The sequence below is a fragment of the Centruroides vittatus genome, unplaced genomic scaffold, assembly GCF_030686945.1.
Source record: "Centruroides vittatus isolate TY-2023 unplaced genomic scaffold, ASM3068694v2 contig_361, whole genome shotgun sequence".
Lineage (NCBI taxonomy): Eukaryota > Metazoa > Arthropoda > Arachnida > Scorpiones > Buthidae > Centruroides > Centruroides vittatus.
The window spans coordinates 1,393,907-1,418,911 of record NW_027122185.1 but is presented as its reverse complement, the minus strand read 5'-3'; the positions used below and the strand labels follow the sequence as shown (position 1 = coordinate 1,418,911).

General features: G+C 27.6%; 1 protein-coding gene across 1 annotated transcript; it reads right to left on the bottom strand.

Annotated features, from left to right (window-relative positions):
• Positions 1 to 3,871: 3,871 nt before the first annotated feature.
• Positions 3,872 to 4,405, bottom strand: LOC136975035 (uncharacterized). Its single transcript, XM_067270026.1, has one exon. It carries the CDS (start codon positions 4,403 to 4,405, stop codon positions 3,872 to 3,874), a length of 534 nt encoding a protein of 177 aa, XP_067126127.1.
• Between the last annotated feature and the right edge of the window lie 20,600 nt (positions 4,406 to 25,005).

The window sequence follows — 25,005 nt, the reverse complement described above, 5'->3', positions numbered from 1 at the left end:
TTTCGAATGTATATTGTTTCAGATTGTTTTTGTTATGATCGTGCTTAATGATATTTGATAATTACTATTAAATACTCTGCATTTACGTTGCCAGTATTTTAACAGATCTTTTTACACTTATGGTTTCCAAACATAATTTGTTTTATTTAACTTTATTTATTTTTCGGTTTAGTATTGCAATTTGTTGGCTCAGTGATAATAAATACTGTATAATAATTCTATTTGAATTTTCATTTTTATTATCACTTACATCAGTTGTTGTAGCTGCATTTTTCAATAATCTCAAGTTCCTGTGAAATTTCATTTTATACTGATCAAGACTCTAAGAATAGATAGTTTACTTTTTACGTCAAGTAAACAATGTAGCAATAGAATTACATTTTTAATTTCCGTTTTTCACCTTCGAAAGTTTTCTCACTAACTTGAAGAAAAGTGAACTTATAGCTAATTATAAAGAAAATTAAGTTTAATAGTTATAATGTTACCCAGTAAATATTTTATTTATTAATTATCTATTAGGAAGAATATGCAGAATACGAATTTTTCTTTACGTAGAATTATCTATCAATCAGAATCTATCCTTCGCTCTAGGCTACAGTATTTATAATTTTTCTACGTGTTAGGTTTTTTTGCAAAAGCTTTCATTAAATTTAATTAAAGCCTAAATTAATTTACAAAATAATTATGCTTGTAATTAATTTTCTAAAACAAATTACTATATTTACTTGTCTCCTTTTGTTCCGATTCTATACAACGCTAGTCTGTATAGAAATATTGTTGTTATTTAGAATAGTTATAACTTTTAAATAAAAAATACATTTATCAAAGTAGATTATAGATATATACTAATTTCAACAATTTCAGTAAAATATGAGTTAAAATGAATAATTTTCAACGTACACACGCTCTTAAACAATCCAAAATTGAAAGAAATATAGCGCAGCCTATCAGAAATATATTATCATGACCACACAGTATATATCCAGTCACTGTGCTCTTTCATAACTATAAACCTTTCCACGACTGTTGTGAAGGTTGACCCTTATGATTGCGTGTTCTATGATCATGCTATGAATTCTTCAACTCGGTGCTGAGGTAAACGTATCAATCGAGATGTACTAGAGGCACAACCGTCTCCAGAACTCCACAGAAACTAAAGACGTTAAAATTCCACATTGGCGTTAGACTATAGGCGTGAAAATAAGACCTATCTTGATACTATGGACACAATTGTTTATTGCGAGAGGTAAACTAAGATTTAAAGAATTACATTTGCTTGACGAAAGTTGACGGATCACATGTGTACACAACGAGCAGCAAAGTCATCCAAATATGAGAAAAGGGGAAAATATAACATACAGTACATTACATACATAAACAATTAAAAAATGTAACTAATATAATACATCTACTAAGTCATATCTGTACAACGGGAAAAGCAACGTGTAATCTACACTGTTGTCGACAATTGCTATCTATAAATGTCGAGAGAAGGTAACATGATAGTAAGACGTCAATGATGGATAAAAATGATTATTTTTTGTGTGCGGGTTTAACGTTATTTCGTGCTTTTGTGCTTTTTCTCTATCGTGCAATTATTTATTTAAGTACAGTACCTTAAGTTTTATATTATCTGACTGAATTATAAAAAAAAGGATTTTGTTAATATAGATAAAAGAACATTGTACAGTACAGTAGTTTGTTTCATAAATTTTGTCTAGACAATGTGAAATACTGAAAATAAGCTGTAAATTTACTAGATATTCACTGCTAAATCTCTGTCTAGACGGCGTTGAATAGGGAAACTTTAATTACGAGTGAGGCAAAATTAATATTTGCAATGATTAACGGACTTTGGGCCACATGTGTTTTTTTTTTCTGTAATTTCATTCAATAGAGAAATAAATTCTTAAATGTAATTGTAATCATTCTTGGCACGTTTTTTATTCATTAAATAAACTTTATTTTTATTTTATTCAAATCAGATTACGATTTCTTTCTTGCACATAAACTTTTAAATTTAATTATTGTATTTTAGATTTAATATCGTATTACAGTTAAGAAGTTAAACGAAATTACAAAACGTTAAATGTTTACTCTTACTTTGCCTTTTATATATATATATATATATATAAAATAGAAGCTAAAACTTTAACGCAAATTAATTATTTTTTTAGATGTAAAGTTCAGAAAAAAAAATTAATTTAATAAATTTATTAGATTTGTGCATTTAAAAAATGTATAAATTACTTTAAAATATTAAATGCAATAAAATATAATATAGTAAGGCCTTATTTTACGAATTAGTTATGTTCTCAACCTACTGTTCATAAAGTAAATCGTTAGTAAACCAGGAGTTTATTCGAGAAAATACTGCTTATGCTCATTTTGAAGCATAGAATGTGTGTGTCTACAAATTTTGGTGTGATTCCGAATGCCCAGTAGCTAATAGAAAGCATAATATTTGCATAGTAGATGGAGAAAGAGCGTCATGTGGCTTCATACTTTCTGAAATGTAAAGCCACATGATATAGCAGAGTTTAATAGAATCAGATTATTATCTGCTTTTTAAAAAATCTAATAGAAGATAATAATGTGAAACTATCTTCTATGTTCGTTCTAATTTCAAATACGCATTTATGTACGTAACGAATTTTTTTAATTGAAACAATAGAATCAACGTGAAAATAATATTTCATAAAATAATAAATATTTTATCGCTATAAGAAGGATAATTTGTACTGTTTTTGTTATCAGTATTTCCTTTTTATTTATTTATTTTTTTTTTATTATTATTAAAATATTAAAATTACACTGTTGTATTGTGTTCGTTGAGATTTTTGCCTAGAGTCTACGAAACTTTACCTCCTGTTGGGGAAAGATCTTATTTTTCTTTACTATTATTGAGTTGTTATATATCTAATTAAAATAATAGATATAAACTTAATAATTCAATACCGGTTAAAAACATACTTATACTTAATAATAGACAAAAACAATCTGTGTGTTATCATCATTAAAACATAATAATTACGGATAAATGCATAAGAATTTTGCTCCTGTTATTCTAATTTACATTTCCTTCATAACGAGTTTTTACCGAAAACACTACTTTTTGGTAGCCCTCCTGTACCAGATGTACTGTACAGGACAAATGATCCTGTATATCTGGTACAGGAGGGCCACCAAATAAACGTGAATGTGAAATCTACGGTATTTAAAGTTTAACTAACTGCACTAGTAATCAACGATAGTTTTCAAATAAGTAAATAGTAAATAAATCTTTAATCATGCGAATAATTTACATTAACACGTTTACTCAATATTGATGAGCTTTAGATGAATAAATTTTTAAAAATAATTTTAATTAATAAAAATAATATAAATCGAATAAATAATCTTCAAACTTTATATTAAAGTTGTTTAATGATTTTGTAAACGAAATCGCTAACGAAAAAGTAATATGGAAGAAAATTTGCTGGAAATATTTTTATCGAGTTATTGATGAATACTTAAAAGGAATTCGGATAATGAAATGACTGCAATGAGATGAAAGGTGAGAATAATACTCGATTTTCCCACAAATAAATGCTTAGATGAAAGGAATTTCTATTATTCTTTTAATCTATCAACATATTGTGATTTTTAATGCATTTCGCATTTATGAAAAAAAACTTCTTGATAAATTTTATATCACATCCTTGATAATCATTTCACTTGATAATCACTTATTTTTATAATTTAGTCAAAGTCTTTAAAATAATAATAATAATCTTATTAACGTATGATGCAAGAAAAATATTTTTTTATTTAGAATACATTTAATTTAATTTAATAATAGTAAATACGTCATTACATTAGCTTAATGTCCCTAAATAAACGTTGTTTTCAATAATAAACTAGCTTGAAAATTGTAGCCCAATAATACATTAATTATCTTATTTTTATATACTGTTCTTCTTCTTCTTCTTCTTCTCTTTGGCCCTCGTAGTCCTTGCAGGACCTTGGCCTCATCCAGGATTTTCACCCATTTCCCTCTATTTTGAGCCTTCCTACTCCAGCAGCTCACACCCATCCTTCTCAAATCATCTTCTACATCTTCATCCCATCTTTTTCGTCGTCTCCCTCTCCACCTTCTCTCCTCTGGTCTTTCTCTATACACTTGAGACACATTTCTCTCCGGATCCACTCTTTCCAAATGCCCAATCCATCGAAATCTTCCTCTTTTGATTTCTGTCACAATATCAGAATTTTCATATAAATCTTCGAGTTCTTTATTACTTCTTATTCTCCACTCTCCTCTCTCTTGTACTGGCCCATATATTCTTCTCAAAATCTTCCTCTCAAATCGTCTCAACTGCTCTTCCTGCTTGCTTATCAGTGTCCAGGCCTCGGAGCCATACATGATTACCGGTCTTATAATAGTTTTATAAATTCTAATCTTACTGCATCTTTTATATACTGTACTATTTTTAATTCTCGCGACTAATTTTACAATTATTAAAATTAAAATTAACTTTATATACGGGCAAATGTAATAAAATACAAACATTAAAAAGATAACCTTGTTTATGTAATATTATGAAAGTGTAATACTGCTGATATAGATATATACAAAGCGCTGAATTATACACAGGTACTTTTAATGCTAAGTTATAACGTTATTTTATAATTTAGTACATTTATAATATTACATAAACAGCTTTAAAATTTACGCTTATTCCATTTACGCGTATATAAAGTTAATAACTTTATTTTTTGTGTCTTAATTTTAAGAATTGTCTTTCTCATAAATAAGAATTTTCAAATTGCAGACCTCTATCATCCGTCTGTATGTCTGCACATCCTCCTTTAATCTCTGGAGTTAGATAAATTTTTTTAAAAAAAAGACCAGATATGGAGAGTTTAGGAGCAGGAGGTCCTAATTAACTATATACGAACTTCTAATCTCGAGCGGAAGTCACGTGATTTTTATTTTAATTAAAAGATTATTAAAAATTGCATCCCAGCATTGTTACGATGTCACAATAAATAATTACTCGTTAATCAATACGTACGCTTATTTAATTTAGTTTAACTTGGATTAAAATAAATATGGTTTTAAGTAATGAATCCAAAGGAAAATAATTTTAAGCGGAGGGAAGGAAATGAAGCAGTGTTTAGTGTGTACACAGTATAAAGAAAAAGCATTGAAAACTACATATGTCATTTTAAAAATATCGATCAAAAGCACTTCTGAATATTAAAATTATTTTATTATTAAAGTTTTAATACTATAAAGAAAAGAATTATTTAAAGTTGGAAAAACTTTAAGTAATACTTTTAATTCTACTTTATCATTACATCTATAATAATAATAAATTATTCATAACATTATTGAAAATAAGATTATTAAATTTCTCCTTATTCAAAACATGAAATTTCAAATAAGAATAGATTGATTAATTATTATTTTATCAAATAACAATTATTATTGTATAGATCAAATGGAATAAAGTTTATAGAAAAAACAATATTATATAATTTATGAAAAATAGTATCTCAGAATTAATATGATTAATGCAAGTAAATACATTTTTAGTAAATATTCAAAATAAATTTTTGAATTAAAAATATACAAATCATCTAATTAAACTCTTCTCTAATAATTAAAATAATTTATTGAAGGTCGTTCAAAATATATAAATATATACGTAAGTTCCCCCACCTCTTTATCCTCATTGCATTCACTCTTCTCTAACAACTCTTAAAAAACCTTAAACATCCGTTATCCAATCTTATAGGTTCGGTTTTCTATTTACTTTATATCCACTGAATCTCTCGTGTTTTTAGAGCTGATCCCGTCATCACATCTTTCCATATATTCGATAATTCTTTGGCACCGTTTACTGTTTACCATTTCATAATTTAAGCATTCTACATAAATGTTTACTTGTTCCATTGTCTTTATGCTTGTCGTATCCTCATGCTTTTACAGTGATCTAGCAAGTTCGCAATTTATCTTCAAATCAGCATTACATGTCTCTCTTGCCAGACTTGTTTTTAATTGTTCTTTCTTCACATCACTCCAATGGTTTCCATTCTAATTTCCAACATCATGATCGTTGAACCTACATAAAAATTGCTTCTATCTTTATTATGCTGCAATTTTCAAATTGCAGACCTATAAATTGTCTACTAAAATCGACTTAAAATAAAAATTACAATCCGGCATTATGACAATGTCACAATAATTTTGTTGATTTTTGTATACAATTCAGTCCCAATTTTTTTATTCGAAATTTTAACTTTCACGATATTTTTTTTTCTGTCAAATATATTATTCCTCTTTCCATATATTAAATCTGTGTGCCTCTTTCTCTCTTCATAATATTATACATTTTCATATTATCCAACTTTACTTTTATTCTCTTTCCTTCTACTACATCTATTCTTTCTCCATTCTATTCATCTTGTCCTTTATCTTTTCTAAAATCTTTTTTGAAATGATGACCCTTGTAAAATTGTTTCTCAACATATCAATTTTCTATGTTTAAATCCTTCATATCTATTTACAATACCCATAAACCACTAAACAGATTGTTATACAATTGTTTATGTTTAGTCGTTCATATGAATACCAATGTATTAAACATTGTGCTGAATTTTCTTTTCTGTAAATTTTAGTCAAACATTTGAAACGAAATAAATATTTAGTAAAGTTACATTAAAATTTATTTCTAAATCTATTTAAAAGCATTCTAAATCCGTAAAAATAACAATAAAAATTAATTAAAACAACAAAAGAAAATGTTATTAGAATTTCAAATGGTTTAGTTTTAATGAAAAAACAGTAGATTTTTCCTTATAAAATTTTTAAATATTACTTTTTCCACAAAATCTATACAATTAACACTCCTAGAAAATCTTTATTTATTAACATTGAGTTATATTATCAAAAATACAAACTTATCCATCTGCAACTGTTAAAAATTTATGTCTAATTTTTAATATAAATTTTATTGGAATAAAATTATTTCTAAGGCAATAAATTATTCAATATTTAAAATTCTATTTATTAATATTAATTTAAAATTTAAATATTAAATTATATGACATTACCGTTAGGAAGTAATTTAATGTAAAATTTTTAGTATTAATGAAAGGCAAATTGTATTTATATTAATATTACAATTTCAAACATTCTTGATAGAAATTACTTTAAAATATTTATTTATCTTGTAGCATTACTTATTTAACTTAAAGTTATTGTAATATATAAATTATTATCTCATACTTTTTATCTATATCTAATACGTAACAAAATAATGTTTATAAATTATATCTAAGTTATACATAAAAGTTGAATTCATAGTTTCTTAATTTAATTAATTATTTATTTATATTTAAATAGAATTTAAATATAAATAAAAACATAATTTACTCAGAGATGAATTTAGGTAATTCGACACCCTGGACTCTAGAGATTCCTTCATATAAGTAATATAATGTAAAATCCGTATCATACGTTACTCGATACAGTCTAGGATCTTGACTAGTACTGAATTTCGAGTGCTAGAAGAAGATAAATACCGAAAATGTACAGGAAGGGCCAATTGTCAGTTAACTGAGAGATATTTTAACCTTTTCTTGTTATATTTTATACAAATTTATCACCAGAATTGATTATTAAGTTTGACTTATGTTCAACTGAAATTGGGCCCACCGGTGGCCGAGTGGATAAAACCACCGACACCGTCGCCGATGTTGGAGTCTTCTGGGTATTCTTCACACTTGTAATACGTAAATAGGAGTCAGTTTCCCACAAAACGAGATATTTTTTCCATAAAAGGAAAGGCATCTCCTAGGCTGCGAGTCGAGTTGCCGTATACCAACAACAATAAATATAATATGAGCTTTAAAATTTAATATGACGTAAGTAAAACAATCTTGACCATACTGATGGAAAAAAATCTACAACAGTAAGCGTATCTGTATCCATTTGCTAAGTATCGTATAAATATAAATGTGCATAGTGATAAATTTTTAAAATTTAATGTAATCAATTATAGTATGCTTTCTGTAGTCATTAATTTTCTTAATAATATTTTACCTCTTATAGAGAAAAATCTGTTTGTCTTATTGTTTAATTTTATAATTCTAAAATTGTAAGATAAAAAGATATATATTGTTAGAATGCAATTGAAGAGGAACAAAAGATATCCAAAATGCATATTACATCAGAATGGAGCGTGGAAAACGTATTAGAGATATAAAATAAAAAAGATTTTTTTATAAAGTAAGTGATTGTTTTACTAAAGGTAAAATTTTATTAATAATAAATTTAAGGCTTATTAAAGAAATACCGCAGTTTTTCTGCAAGGGGAACTGGCCTCTATTTAGGTGTTACAAACGTGAAGAATTCCACGTGGTCATCCCTATGGCGAGGTGCGAACCCACGACAAGCACTAGTGTTTAGTGGTTGGTTTTAAAAATAAAGCAGTAATTAATTATAATTATTTTTTATATACTTTAATTTTCATATAAATTTAACATAACTTTTTTATTAATTATCAAATATTTAACTAATTTTTCTTTCTTTTTAAATTTGTTTCTATTGTATTCGATATTATTAAATAAAATGAATAAAAATAGAAATAATTATCACCAACTCTTATTTTTAATTTAAAAAATTAACATAAATTTGCTCCTTTTGTTTCTTTTCTACATAAAATAATTATTTAATAAAAACGTAAAACGTTTCTTATAAAAATTTTATTTAATCATTCATTCTGCAAATATTCTTTTTCAATTAGTGTAAAGCTTATGTAGAGACAAAAAAATAAAAAAAAATCTCTGATGATACTAAACGCCTCTGCAATTAAAGAATTAAATTAAATACAGACAATAATATGAGATCAACAAATTATTTGCTGTGCAGGAATGATTCAACAGAATTTCAACAATCTAAAAATGCCCGAGGGGGAAAAAAAGCTATAAAATACTAAACGTTAGTTTCTCTAGTAACTAAATTTGTTTGCAATTTACAGTTGTCTCTCTCTTTGTTGAGTAAATAAAGAAAAAACTTTTTTCTCCAACAAAAATTTTAAGTAATTGAACAATGTTATAACATCCGGAAAAAAAAACTGATTTTTTTTATGTACTTTTTTGTAGATTTAATTTATTGTTAATCAAAAATTAACGGTGCAGAAAAAGTTTATCATCATTCTTGTTAAGTGTAACAATAATATTTTTTAAATCATTTTAAAACATTATATACAGTCAAACCTGTTTTTATGCGCTCTTTTTATGTGCGATTTTTATTTGTGCGATTTTTTTAATGCGAATTTTTAATTTGTGCGGTATAGTTGGCGACTAGTCTCGTGCGATTCGTCATGTCTCACGTTGACTTATTATAGCTAAATAAACTTATTATAGCATAAATGCACTTATTATAGTAATAATATTGCATGAATATGCGAAAAATGAAATAATTTACTTTTTAAGTCAACAAAACACCACCTGGACAAAAATATGTAAAACAGACGATAGACCAGACGATGCAGTCAAGTGCTGACATCTGTTGTCAATAAATTCTATTTCGTACGGTTTTGAGTTATTTTCTATGTGAGACTTTTTTTATGCGGTCCTTGTTGACCGCATAAAAAAATTATTTTTTAAAATTGTGTTGCGAAAACTATTATTTACAGCCATTCGTGAAGTTTCGTGAGATTTTTTTTAATGCGTTTTTTTTAATGCGGTCCCTATCCCCCGCATAAAAACAGGTTTGACTGTATATTAATTTCGTTCACTAAACATCACTTATTCGTTAAACGAATTAGCAACACATCATCCCACGAGGTAATTATCCAGCTAACACCACTTCACTCCCTACAGTTGTAACTCTTTTTGAAGGGTTCTCATGTGTTTCTCTGGAAATTGTGTTTCTCTTCCCTCAGTAACTGGCGAATCTTCTTTAAAATATTTTCAAAAACACGAACAAGGGAAACAAATAAATGGAACTTATAAAGTATTATTAAATTTTATCATTTCAATAAAGGCTTGTTTTAATGATAGACTATTAATTTTTAAAAAGTAACGTAAAATGTTTAGAGAGAATTTTTATTATAGATACGCCCATACCGAGTAATTAAAATCAGATTATTTTAATTAAAGTTTGTTGTATTCACGGGTATAATAGATAGTCAGTAAAATTTACGTAATGTACAGAAAACATTGAAAAAAATAATAAAAAATTATTTTAAACTAAATAATATAAAGATAAACGTATCCATTTTTATTATAATTAATTCTATTAATCCACATTAAGCATTTCCAGCACGAAATTTATTGTAAGTGGATTTGCAAATAATTTATCTTTGATAATGCATTTCTGCAATTATTAGTAAATTAATTAGCATTAATGGATATTTAATGTATAAATATAACAGAATAAATAAAATTCACTTTCATTCCTTTAATTAAATCAAAGAAAATAGCATATTTTTCGACTTCAAAGCTTATAAAATAAAATTTGTAGTCTATAGTTAACTTTATAATGAACTCAATGGTTAAATTCTTTATTGATGCATAAAAATAATAATTTTTATTTTAATTATTCACATTTATTTTAATAATTCGTAAAATAATATATTTAGAATATAAATTAGAAACTAAATGACTGTTTTCTACACTTTTTAAAAAATTCGACCAGGCCCACCATAAGAGTGATCAAACGGTGAAGGATCGGGATTTTACATGTTCATATATACGGGTTGACCCACCCACGAAACTTTTTAAGTTAATTCAGACTCGAACCCAATCCTCCAGCCGTAAAGGCACCACAGGGTGGTACCTTTACTCCTTTTGCTATCCGAGCTTCTAGCGTATTTACTAAAAGTATGTCATTTAAATCGAGAAAAATCTTTATAAATTAATTTAAATATTAAAAAATTTAACACAGGAAGTCTTATAAAAAAGCAAGTTCTTGAGGGTCTCTTAACCGCTGAGAGGCTCGAATGTAGATTATTAATTTTAATTAAATTACGTCGCGATAATTTAAGAAAAAGTGTGTATTATATACCGTACAAAACATCATATTTAACGTTTATTAATTATTATGATTGTAAAATGCAATCCGCTCTATTGTACAGCAATTCCTCGCCTAATGTCGTTTCGTTGTAACGTCGTTGAGTACATTTGTAGTCACTTACAATTGTTGCTGTTGAATTTTCTTTATAAATAGTAAAATTGATCCAGTGAGGCGGGAATTAAATGCTGGAGTTCGCAAACATGACCCAATAGGAAACTTAACTCATGTTTACATCAATTAGCCTGCGGTAAAATTGGTTTCCTTATACGTCGTTTCACTTAACGTCGCAATTTCCGAAAACCCATCGACGACACAAGATGAGGACTTGCCGTATTTATGAATTTTTTATGATAATGTCAATTCTACTAATCCTACAGTTAAATTTTTATCTTTACAGAATGAAAAAATGAAATAAATCCACAAACAAATATTAATCTTTCAACGTTTAATAATGTTAGTTGAATCAACCCATGCAATATAAATATTGCGTTATGAGTACTTTTATATTTTTGAAAGGCATATTGTTGAAAACCTGATAAAACCTGTAATATATATATATATATATATATATATATATATATCGTCTTTATCTATACCAGCAGTTTTCAATCTTTCTTCACTCGCGTAACACTTGTCTTCTGTATGCAGACTTGTAGCATCAACGGATCCTTCTTGAGTACCCTGATGGTACATTTACTACTGGTTAAGAACTGCTAATCTATACAGTTATGTGCCTCGTAAAACCGAAAATAAATTGGAAAATGATCCGAAAAGACAACCTCCAAGACACTAAAATGATCCAAACATTCAATTAAACATACAGTTAAAATTACATTATTTATTTCCCTGTAGCGGTGCAAAACCATAATTTCCTAGAAGTCTATTGTAACTGCTCCATTCAATACAGACAATTTATTTCTGTATTATCACCAAACTTCTCAAAATTTTCATTAAATTATTCAATTTATTTTTTTAAAAAAATCAACAATTCATTAGTGATGTAGAAAATAATAAAATACAACTAAAACCTCTGTTTTTTAGGGGTAGAACTTTCAGTAATCGTTAATATAATATAATTAGAGTCAATACAAAATTGAAATTTCAGTATTACTTTCCCGGAGACTTTAAAACGTGAGGAAATTCCAAAAAAAAAAAAAAAAAAAAAACAATTGAGGTATTTTTCTGTATGTATGGATGTTGTGGGATTTTGTTCATCCAATTTAAAGCTTAATAACTCCCGTGCCTTTTGTCGAAAATTGCTGAAATTTTGCAGGGAGGTTTGAGCATTACGTGATTAAGTTTTGGTGGTTAGAGATCGACGGAGTAGGGTGATAGACGGGAGTCATATGTGGTATCTCGACTAGAGTCGAACTTAATGAAGATTTTACTCGTTATTAGCATTTAATGTTTACGAAGTGCCGTATTTAGAACTAACCGAATTCTTTAATGTGTAAATCTCTATATCTTCGGCCGGGACAAAAGTACAGTTACGAACTAACTGGGTTTCGAACTATCCGAGTTCGAATTAACGAAAATTTCTTGTAACAATAACTTTCTTTTTATTCTAGATCAACTACAAATATCAAAGAAAATAAACAAATGTGAATAAATAATATTCAATTCACTTTACTTTTGCAAAAAGAATTTTTATATATTTGATTTCGACTAAAAAGAAATTGTAAAGTTATTTTAACAAAAGAACTATTCGTATTATATAATGTTAGTGATTTTATATCTTTCAATTTAAAATTTGATATTTTGAAATTGCTTTTTTTTATAAATTTGCATATTTCATGTTTTTAATTTTCATTTTTAAAATGTAAAATCTCTAAAATACAATCAATTTTTTTTTTGCTAGTAATTCGTTATTTATTTTATCTAATTCAAATTCAAAATTTATTTTTACAGCCAATGTTTTTCTCACGAATACCTCTGTTTCTTTTTTAATAATTTAATTATCAGAGTTTAACAGAGCTACATTCGCTTTGATTTACTTTAAGTAATCATTTATTAGATTAAAAGTAATATTTATCAATTTAAATAACGCTTTCAAATATATTATTCTTCATTAGTCGAAAAGTTTACTGATTCAAAAAGTCGTAAATGAAGATTTTGACTTAGTTGAAGTTTGTTTTTAAATCGATTTTGTTATAAACTGTGATTCTAATGAAGATTTCTGACCAAAATAACAACTCCTAACTGTACCTCTGCTTCATTAATCTGTTTCTCAAATTCTTTCTAGGATGACCTCTATTTTTTTCCGTGTGAGATTTTTTTCCAGCTTTAATTGGGGAAAGTGTTGCAAGACTTCTGTTCTATTCAAGAAAAAAACAAGAAAATACAAATAACAAACAGTAAAAACACAAGTGATAAATTAACTCGTATCATAAACACTATATATTCAACATTTTTGTCTCAAACAAAATTTAGAGTATTTCAAAAAGCACACTAATACATCACTCTACAGCATCCTTTAATATATGTATATATATTTGTTTTTTTTAAAACTAATTTCTACAATTGAAACTATTGTTAACACTTCTCTTTTCTTAGCCACAATACATATTGGTCAAAAATTATCTTTTCTTCAGTTTACATCTCATAAAATCCTCTTTCAATCAAAGGTAAAAATACCATGAATCAAAAGTAAAACCCTTGGAGTAGACATTAGAAACGATTGTTAGAGTTGAACAAATTACAGTTTTTATCCTACAACACGGTGTTTACTGTGTAGAGAAATTTTTTAATTAAATATTTTACAACAAACAAATACAGGGAATCTTTTTTTCAATTTTCCTGTCAGTAAACAACTTTAATGAAGTCTTGTCAGAGAATCGTTCTCAGTTTACAATTGCGATTTAATGTTGTTTGTGAACGTTTATTTTCGCTAGAGTGGAGTTTGTTTCCAGTGTAATGGTTAAGCCAAACCGCATGTAAATTCTTGAAGTTTCTTTTCCTGAAGGCAAAGATATATTTTAAAGAAAAATACTGACTGCATTTAAAGAAAAGAGAAAACATGATCCGGTAAATGCATTGGTCAGTCATTTTTGGGTCAACGCTCAAGAGACCACACTGAAGAGAAATTTCCTTTAGCTGCTGATGGAAGAGAAGCATTTTAGCCCAAATCCACGTAGAATAAGAACTGGCGGATCGAATTCTTCCGTGAATAAAAGCGAGAAGAAAATAAACAAATAGATTCAGTAGAAAAAAATCCCTATTCAATCTCGCTTGTATTCAGAATAATTATTATTATATAATTGTAATATTTAGACATAACATTAAAGAGGAAACTCTGCTTAGAACTGTACTTTTTTTATATAATAAATTTTTAATATAAAGAGCGTGATGAGGATTTAAGCCGTGCGAATGACTCATTTACAATTTTTAAGGGCAAATGAAACGTCACCTGTTAAAATGATGGGTATTTTTTTAATAGGGAATTTTCCTATACTCATCACTGAATAGATTACGAGCTTAAATTATTAATAGAAAAAAAGTAAAATGAAAAATTCTTTATTATTTTTTTAAATGCTAGAAACACCAGCTTAATAGAATACAATATTAAGATGCCATATGATTTAAAAGTTGTAGAGAAATTCAATAAAATATATTACTGTATATAAAAAAAAATAAGAAACGTAACGTATATCAAGTGTTTATTTTCGATCTCAGAACACCCAATAAGGAGATAATAAAGTAAAAACAAAATGAAAATCAATACTTTTGAAGATAAAGATATTGCAATGTCATAGCATATCGCAAGATCGTGAAATTACCTAAGAGGTAGACACAAGATAGAAAAGTTCTAAAAAAATATTATTTCTATAATAATATTTAGCTCTATATTTTTATAATATAGTGTGAATTCATTGTTTACATGATAGTAAATAGTATTACATACGTTTTAATGGTATGACTATTTTTTTTAAATTTATCATGCTTTAAATGAGATGAGGGATAAATTGAATTCTATATTTCATTTTTCTTATTTTTTATGTCAAGTTATATTATACTAAAACAATTATTATAATATAAAATAATATATGGTTTTGTAACAAATAATTAATTATTTATTATTACTTTCTTTTACTATAATTTAATAATCAAGCTCGTCATTCTCTCGTCATTTGTGTATAATAAAAATTACAATAAACGTAATTATATAATGTTATATTACTCTGCATTCTGTAGGCCGCTCACTATACAGTAACACCTGTTCAAAACGAAACCTTAATAAAACGGACACTAAAAAATTATTCAGTGCCGTGCGAGTCCGATTTAAACAGGTTTACATGTATATTACATACGCTCCAGAACCGTAAGTCCTCCCCTCCATCGCTAGAATAGATCAATATTTAAAATGTAGGATCTAGAAAGGTGAGATGAAGCTTGTCCAGTCACAAATGTGAGACACACGTCACTCTCTAAAAGTCACAGAAATATATAAGTAAAAATAATAAAATTAATAGACTTTTGGTCATCTCTGTGTTGAGAAGTATTACTGTCGCCGTCTATCTAAAGAAATTTTTATATATGAATAAAAACACATAAACTCTTAATTTTGACGGTAAAATACAGAAAGATGTCGAACTTAACGTGTGAAAGCGACTATTTATGATATTTTTGAAGTTGATTTTCAAATTGCAGTGCTATAAATTTCCACCGGTGTCTGTTTGCCTGTCTGTCCTTTCTTAATCTTGAGAACTGAGTTAGATAGATGAAATTTGAGACCAGATATGGAAATTTTAGAAGCAGGAGGTCTCGATTAACTGTATAGGAATTTTCAGTATGAACCGGAAGTTATGTGATTTCAATTCAAAAATTTTCTCCAGAGTGGAGTTAGATAACAACAGATTCGTACTGGTCATCTATCAGCAAAAAGTATTATGTACAGGATCAAAACACTATTAAAATCGAGAGCGTATACTGTATATAGTAGATTAATTAGTTCTTAGAAAGCCATGTAGAGAGCCTTCTATGAGCTTCAGAGTTATAAATTGGGAATACGCTCCCAATGTTTTTAATATATTAATCTAATGACCAACAAATGAATGATACTTAAATAAATCGTTTCATATAATCATAGTGAAATATAATTAATTATTTAATTATTTTTTAAAATAAATTTTAAAAATAACAAAACCTCCTTCTAACTAAAAATGATTCAATATTTTCATTTTTTAAAGTAATTTTCTTCAGTGTCAATCTTAAAAAAAGCAAAAACAATTTTAGAAAAATTGTTTTGTGGAATGCAGCTCAACAGCTGTCTTTGAGACGTGAATGTGATTAATGTTTGTGTCGTAATGTCTCTTCTTGACACGACTGATTTATGAAAAACGAAAATTCTCCAAGATAAAAGATTTGGCAAATGATTCATGGTTTAACTGTTACTTGACTCTCTATCTTCATTGCTATAGAAATAGACGTATTTAAAAACAGTATTTATCCAAATTACATATATTAATTGATATGTTTACGTTTATAATTCAACAATCTTCCCTAATAAACTGCGTAGAAATATTTATAATTAATAATAAATTATTAAAATGATACTTATAATTTGTAAATATTAATATTAAAAATATATTAGGAATTGTTATATAGTGAAAAAAATATACAATTCTACGTAAAATTAATTTACTCTTTGTTTATACAAAACAATTTTTCAGGTTATAAAATGATATAAAAAGAATTCCATTGGAAAGAAAACACGGCGAGACTTATGAGGTAGAGTTGAAAGCAACGACAACGACTCCTGGTTGATAGGAAAGTTAGTGGAATTTTTGTCTTCCTTGTCCTGTCAGTCTTCATTACAGTAAACCTGACGAAAGGCACAAAACAAATTGAAAATTTCAATATTATAAAATCCGTGGGTCGGCAATCTGCTGTAATACTATACCCGCAGATTCGACATATGTCGGACTACAGAGATTCTACCGTACTTTCTTGCAAATTATATATACCGTATACATCTATATATATATATATATATATAATTGAGATTGGTTGATAATAATACTAATAATAATAATACCAAACTAAAAAGGCACACTAAAAAGGGATTTTTGGAAATTTCCCCCGCGCAGAATAAGGAGAGGGTTAAAGTTATCCTGTATAACTTGGCTTCTACTGTACTATTTTAGATGCGGTTTTATACGAAAAATCGAACATATTTTTGACTCATCTGAAAATTCTCTAATTAGTTTCGGAAGAGAAGGAACACGATTCTTGCATCCGGTGAAAACGGGTAAGATCGGCTATATAAATATAATATAAAGGTTATCTTACGTAAGGGTTTATCACACCAAATGACCAATCTTACACAATTTAAAAATTCTTTATTCCTTTACTGTACACAGTTTTAAAGAATTTTTAAAATAGCCTAATTGGGCATTCGGTGTGATAAACTCTTACGTAAGGTAACCGTTGTAAATATAAATCAAATACCATAGTGTAATATAATAGAAAGGTTTGAAGTACGAAAGAATCTATCTATATATTATAAAACTTGAGTAAGACCAGATCCAGATTGAGAAAAGCCAGTAGGGTCATTTAGTCCATAGAAAAAATCGCGTGATAAGTCATTTATACTGTATAAAAATAGCACGAAAGTGATATATATATATATATATAAATTTTGTATACAGATTGTCCTGAGTATGCGGTTTTCGAAGAAAGTTTACTTTAAAATTCAGCTACTAGGACAAAATTTGGCAATGCTTTCCTCTTATTTTGCTTATTACCTGCATTTTCTAATTAATTTCGGGTATAAAAGGAGTCGCTAAACCTTCTTCACAATTCTTCGATAAGTGAACAGTAACGGTACTTACTTTGTCTTTATTCAAGATAGTGAATAATTAGTCGATTGTTTTGCAGGAAGCTACGATCGCCAGATGTAATTGTGACTGTGACTTTCGGTTATAAGGTTACCTAAAGAGCCTCGTTTATCAAGATAATGTTCATAATATAGCTGTCTTAAAAGAGAGATTGATTGGATTAATAGTATAAGGTAACGCAACACATGGGCAATCTGCCAAGGAGAGTGCCTCCCAGGAGGACTTTAATAGGAAACTGGCCCGTATTTAAGTGCCGGATAAGTGAAAAAATCCAAAAAGTTCCACGCGCCAACCCATTAGTGAGGCGCGAATCCGCGACTAAGTACTAGTATTTAGCGGTTTTATCCATTTGGCCACTGGTGGGCCTTAAAAGAGAATTTCACATGCGCAGCAATTGTACTCAGATCAGTTGTGTTTCGCCGTCGAGTTATGCTAGTTGTGCAGTGAATACAGTTTTTATAGCATAGCGATAAAGAGCACATAAAGCCATATCTTTGATGTCATCGTCAATTCCACATTCCACATCTGTAATCACATCGTAATTAAAAGTAAAATTCATGGTCGCCATAATAACACATAAAGCACAAAAAAAAACAGTCATTTCAAAGTACACATACACCACAACTCGAATCATTCCGCATTCGATTTGAACCTTGGATTTTCCGCATCTCCTCTACGATTCAATACCCCTTGGCGTTTGCTTCACCCCACTATGTTCAGTTCCCTTTACGCTCAGTAAAGTGAAATCAGAGCTAAATTTCGCTCTAGCGGTTGAATTTTGAAGTAAATCTTTTCCGAAAATCAAAACCAATACACGGGTATTATATGCTAGTATATATACTAGATTTAGTTGAGATTTGTCCAACAGTTCTTTCTGTACAGAGCTCTGAACACCTTCTCCATTATGATTACCTTGTAAATTAAAGTTTCATTGATTTTATTAATATACTCTTATGATTTTTAAAGAGGACATGAGACATTTCTGTATTTAATTGTAAAAAAAAAATTTAGTTAAGAAAATAAGTAAACAAAAAAGAAATAAAATAATGAAGTTACCATAAACTATACAACCAATTGTACTGCCTCTAGACTGTACAGAACAAATATACAGCGTGAATGAAACAAAGAAAATGAAAGTGAAGAAACCTCCTTAGTGGTTTTAATTTACAACCTTTTTGGCCACTATTTAAAACTACTATTTCTCCCTTTATTATTACTTATACTATTAAATAAAATACAAAAAAAGGGCATTGACATATGGGTATATATCATACTATATATAAGTATTTAAGATTGAAATGAGTGTAAAACATCAAAAGTATTAAATTTCAACACTTTATACGTTGAAAACTATAGCCGTATATCAAAATCAATCCTTTTTTTTTCGTTTATATGAATTAATTTTGTGACTAAACAAAACTCGTATGGTGTGTTAACCTAATCATTATAAAACTTCGTTTCGGAACTATTCTAGTTTGCATAATTAAAAATTTAAATAACACAAAACATTAAAAGAAAAAATAATTTAATATACAAAATGTTTTCATTAAATTATAACAGCTGTTATTTCATTTACTTTTAAGTTTGCAGGACTTTATTTATCTCTAATTTACGATATTTTAATACATTAAATTTCTTCAAAACTAAAATTTTAAAACAAATTTTACATATTTGTTTATTTAATTTTCTATTTATAACCATAATTAAATTTTATAAACTAAAATAAATTCATGGAATTGCCTTTCATAACATCAGAATATTTATTTTCCTAGAGTTTTCATTGCATTTATTCTCATACATGCTTAATATTCTTACTAAAGCATTCTTTGTTTAACATTTTATAAGCTCTTCTCCGACACGACTCAATTGCTAACAGGAAAAGTATGATGTACAGGGACTAAAATACTACACATTTCAGGTGGAGAGTCTTTCAAATTAAATAAATTAAAAATTGCAGCCCGGTATTGTGATTTTTTCTAAACTCTTAATTCTTTTATAGCACGAAGAATGAGTAAACAATGAGTTGAGAGATTGAGTTATTAAGTAAAGTCAAAGAGTAAAGTTCAAATGTTAGGGTTGATTGTTAACATATTAAACACTGTGTTTACATAACGAAATTTTTAATAAACGAGTATAATAATGAAATAATCATAATTAATTTTGGTATTTTAATAATAATTCGAAATAGATTTTGAATATTAAAAAAAACCAACAAAATTTGCTTACCAGTGGTGGAGTGGATAAAACCATAAACACTAGTCGCGAACTCGCGACCAGTGTTCTTCACGTTTGTAACACCTAAATAGGGGACAGTTTTCCGTAGAAAGTCCTCCCGGGAAAACTTTCTATGGGAAATACTTTCGCATTATATTTATTATATTTTCTTTCTATGGGAAATACTTCTCGGTAGATTGCCCGCTAGTAGGATTGCCGTATACCTACAAAAAAAAACCAACATTATTTATCTGGAAGTATTACAAATACTGTAATTTATAAGCAATTTTATTACAAACCAATAACTTTTTCATATTTTTTCATGTTTTATTAGTTTAAAGATTTAAATTCTGATTAAATTAATGTAATCTTTTTAAATAATTGAGTTATACTTAAATATGATTTATATTTTTATGATATATTGAGAAAAAATGACTCATTGTAACACTCATTACATTTGATTTTCTTTGTATTTGAAAGATAATTTAAGTGAAAAATGAGCTCTTAGGTGTTTTTGTTAGAAGAAATTTCAACCGATTTTTTTTTATCTCCAACAAAAAATGATCTACTTTTTTTTCCTTCTTCTTTTCTCCTTTTCTGAGATCATTATCTTAATTTATCTCTGGTTATATTAGAAATAGTTATTTAAAGATTAAGTTCGAAATATCTAAAAGTATCCTTGAATTAGGATGCTTTTGTATTATTACATTATTATCTACTTTAATAAAATTAAAGTAATATTTAATTAATACTTTATTACAACGATTAAACCAGGAATAAAAAAAACGACATGATAAAAATTGAGTGTTTTAAGATAACAGAGATAAATGTAGTGCTAAAGACTAAATAAAACATTCATTTAAGATAATTTAAATTTTTTTTGTTATTGTTTCTACTATATTTATATCTTTAGTTTTTAATTAATAATTAATTAAGACAGTGAGAAAAGAGAGAAGGGACTCAGACTAGTCACAACTATCTTACACTATGTAGAATAAATGAAGAAATAAATTAAAAGTTTTTCTGTGTTTCTATACTTATATATAAAATATATAAATTCTTCCATCACATAGAAACAATTAGAAATAATTTCCAATAATTAGAGCTTGGAAGAAAGTCGAAAATACTGTGCTTGATACCGTACCATATTTGACAGGTTATTAATAAGCTTATAAATCAAATACACTGTTAATATTTTTTGAATTACTGTAAGAAGTTCATATTGAAAATTTGTTATTGCGTCCGTGACCATATAGCGAGGAAACGTGAAAAACCAGGTGTTTTTACACGTAAGCATGGGCAACCTAAGTTTTGCCAATGTCTTGAGCCTTTATGAATCTCAGACACTCGACTTATCGATAGTTGGGCTTGATTTTATGTCCGGAATTAATATTAGTTAAAATTTCAGACCTTGTACTATATAAAATAGCTTGTGATGCGTATTGTACATTGTGTAAACTTATATAAAACCAACATGGAGAGTTCTTTGCCTGGAGACTCGTACAATTAAAATCACCACTGAACTCATCATTAATACAAGTATTCTCTTATATGTTATTAGTCTTTTTATATACTAAAAAGTAGTATTAATTAACGACAAAACTTCTTTTATAAATTTAGTAAAATAAATTTTACTAACAGCTTTATTAAACTAATAAAAAAAAACGTTAAAATTATTAGTACAGTGCTATAAATTTTAGATATTTTGTATAATAATAAATTTAACGCATTATTTTCTGTCTTAAGTAATCCATTAAGTAGCAAAAAACTGACAATAAAAAAGAAATAATTTTTGAATAAAAAGTTCTAAAATAAATTTATTTGTTAAGTGTGAATAATAAACGTTTCTCGTGAGTTTTTAAAAACCTTTACAATATAAATTTTTACTCATTTATTCACTTTCAACGCTCGCTATCCTGGGACGATCAGCAGTTCAATAGAGTCTTTTAATGGTTTCGATCTGAAGTAATTTAATTTAACTCTCCTCCTGGAATCCCAGGATGCGTCCAACCAAATTTCCAGATGGGATCCTTTCCTCTGGTTCTTGTCCTTCCAATGGTCTGCATCCATTGGGATAGGAAAACAGAACTTTCTTTACAGATCTTTTCTGTAGCATTCTGCTAACGTGTTTAAACCAATGTAATTGTGATTTCTTTATGCAAACAAGCAGAGAATTTTTCGTATTCTAGTGTTGCAAACTCTGTAAAGCCTCTTAATACCAGGAGATAGTCTGAGAAATCTCATCTCTACTGCCTGTATTCAAGATCGCACTCTTTCAGTCATTGCCCAACATTCAGGTATTACTGTGGTAAAAATTGGAATTGTCCGTTTGTCTAACAGTCAAGGTACATTTAAGAAAAAGTTATATTAAGAAAATAAAATGAATTTTAAATAAACAAGTTTCAAAAATAAAAGGATGAAAGTATCACAGTTTGTATTATGGGGTCATGTAGAGATTCCTGATGTCAAGGGGTTCTCCAAAAAGGCCCGAGCAGATAGTACAGGGTTATGGCATTCTCTATCCAAGAAATAGAGAGAGGACTTAATAGACTTGAAGTTAGAAAAAGATTATTTTAGATGAAAAGCACTTATTAAAGAGCAAACAAGTAGGATAATGAGAGGCAATGCAAGCAAAGATATAAAACAAACAAGAAATTGTTCGAGAGAAAATGATTTGAGCGGATAAAAGCAAGCTCTTGGTTATTATGAAAAGACAATTCTACAACAAAGCTTTAGACTATTATATTAATACTAGAGATGCGAACAGTTTACCATCAGCATGGAAGTTCATTGTAAAAAAGGAACTTTATAGAAACTCCTAATTATGTTTACTAAGATATATTTTTTGTATTTAAACTTTACAATTCTTGTTCTATTTTTTTCAAATTTTGTTCAAATTTTCAGAAAAATAACTGAATAATATGGTAAATACCTTTTTTTTAAAAAAATCATTTTAATTTATTACTATTACGTTCTTTGTATAGTAAATACGACTTTATATGAGGATCATTTTACTTGTGTCAGGTTTACTGATAGAGAATGTGATGTAGATACTTCTATAATCTGTAAGGCGAATAACGAATTTATAATTAACGTCTTTGTTTTTGATAAAAATATACAACAGTTTAATATTCTCAAAATTATGTACTTCAGTCCTGCTGCACCTCTCTATCCAAGATTCCGCCTTACTAATTCTCCTGTCTGAACTTTATATTGCTTTAGTGTTAAATTAAAAACATAACATGTTAAAAATCTTTAAAAATTTTCTCAAATTTCTAACATTAAATTACTTTCTTGCTGACTTATAGTCTCGGGATATGTAATTATACAGAAACAGACTATAAATATGAAAATAAGCATAATCAAATACAGTACATTCTGCAAAAATACTCATACTCTGCTTAATAATTTTTATATTCTGAGAATAAACAGAACAATACAATAAATTGACTCGGTTGACAATCAATCTTTCCTAACTTAAAAATATTACAGTTTGTAAAATTTAATCACGATCGACTGACAAATCGGTTGAGAAATTTTCTATTACAAATTCGTTAAAGATAAAATATAATCAATAATAAAATTTAGTAAATATAACTAAATTCGAAGTAAAATTATTTTAATAATAAGAATCAAATAAATAAAAAGTTAATCATCAAACCTTAAAAAGAAGTCGACTAAATATTTTACTTTTGTAAATTAAATCACAAAGACTCACGCAAATTAAAACCATTTATCTCAAAAAAATTCATTAAAATTCATTCCGCTAACACATAAATATTCACCGAAGTAAGAAATGTTTTTTATTTATTTAATATAAATAAATTAAAATTAAAAGAATTTTTTTTCAAATAAATAACACGTAAGATAAAATTAAATGAAATTTGTAAATAAAATTTACATGTAATCTATGAATAAAACATCATTTTCTTAAATTAAAAAAATCAGGACCGAATTTACATATAAACGAGGCTACAACGAATAACACTAGTAGTATTTGGCCCAAGCTTTTTCGGCTGCAATTTTTAAATTGTAGACCTGTAAATTCCCACTGTTGTCCGTCCGTTTGTCGATCTGTCCATCGTAAATCTCAGAAGGAAGACACGAATTGCAATTTGAAAATTGCGGCACGATGATTGCTCGTTTACTTATAATTTATAACTTAAGGCTCGCATTTTTAAATTTATTATTATTTAGTATAGGAGAAGGCCTCTTATTAGCTATAGTTAGGTCCAGTACAGTTAAAATACAGGCAATCTGTAATATATTTTTCTTTTTATTTTTCTGCAAAGATGAGGCTCTGAAAATCCATTTCCCAGTGAATAAATTCTAGGTTAAATTTAAATTATAAAAGCCATGTTAGATTGCATAAAATTTTAATTATTAGTTGTTATAAATATTTAATTTTGAATTAAAATATTACGATTTGTAATTATATATATAATTTAACTGAATGCACATAACAGTGCTTTCTATCATGGCAAACACGTGTTAACATCTAGTGTCATGTGCACACACGCATCACAATTATATCCCTTAGGGTAGTTGGTGTTTGTATAGAGAATTTGAATCACTCTTTATATTTAGAATCCAAGCCGTATCACGGAAGCTTTTGTCGCAGACCCTACATTTATGGAATTAGACAGATGAAAATCGAGACCGGTTATGGAAAACGTATTGTAGAATTTTAAAAATATATTATTTTATAATATACTTTAGATTGTGTGTGGTAAAGGTCATTCAATATAAGGTGCGAAAGGGTATAAAAAGTCTTATATAGTGGCTACAAACTCTTTATATATAAGACTGTGTCGTAAGAGTTCCCAGTTAGAAAATATCTCTACGATAAATTCACTGAGATATAAATTAAACGTAGATTTAATA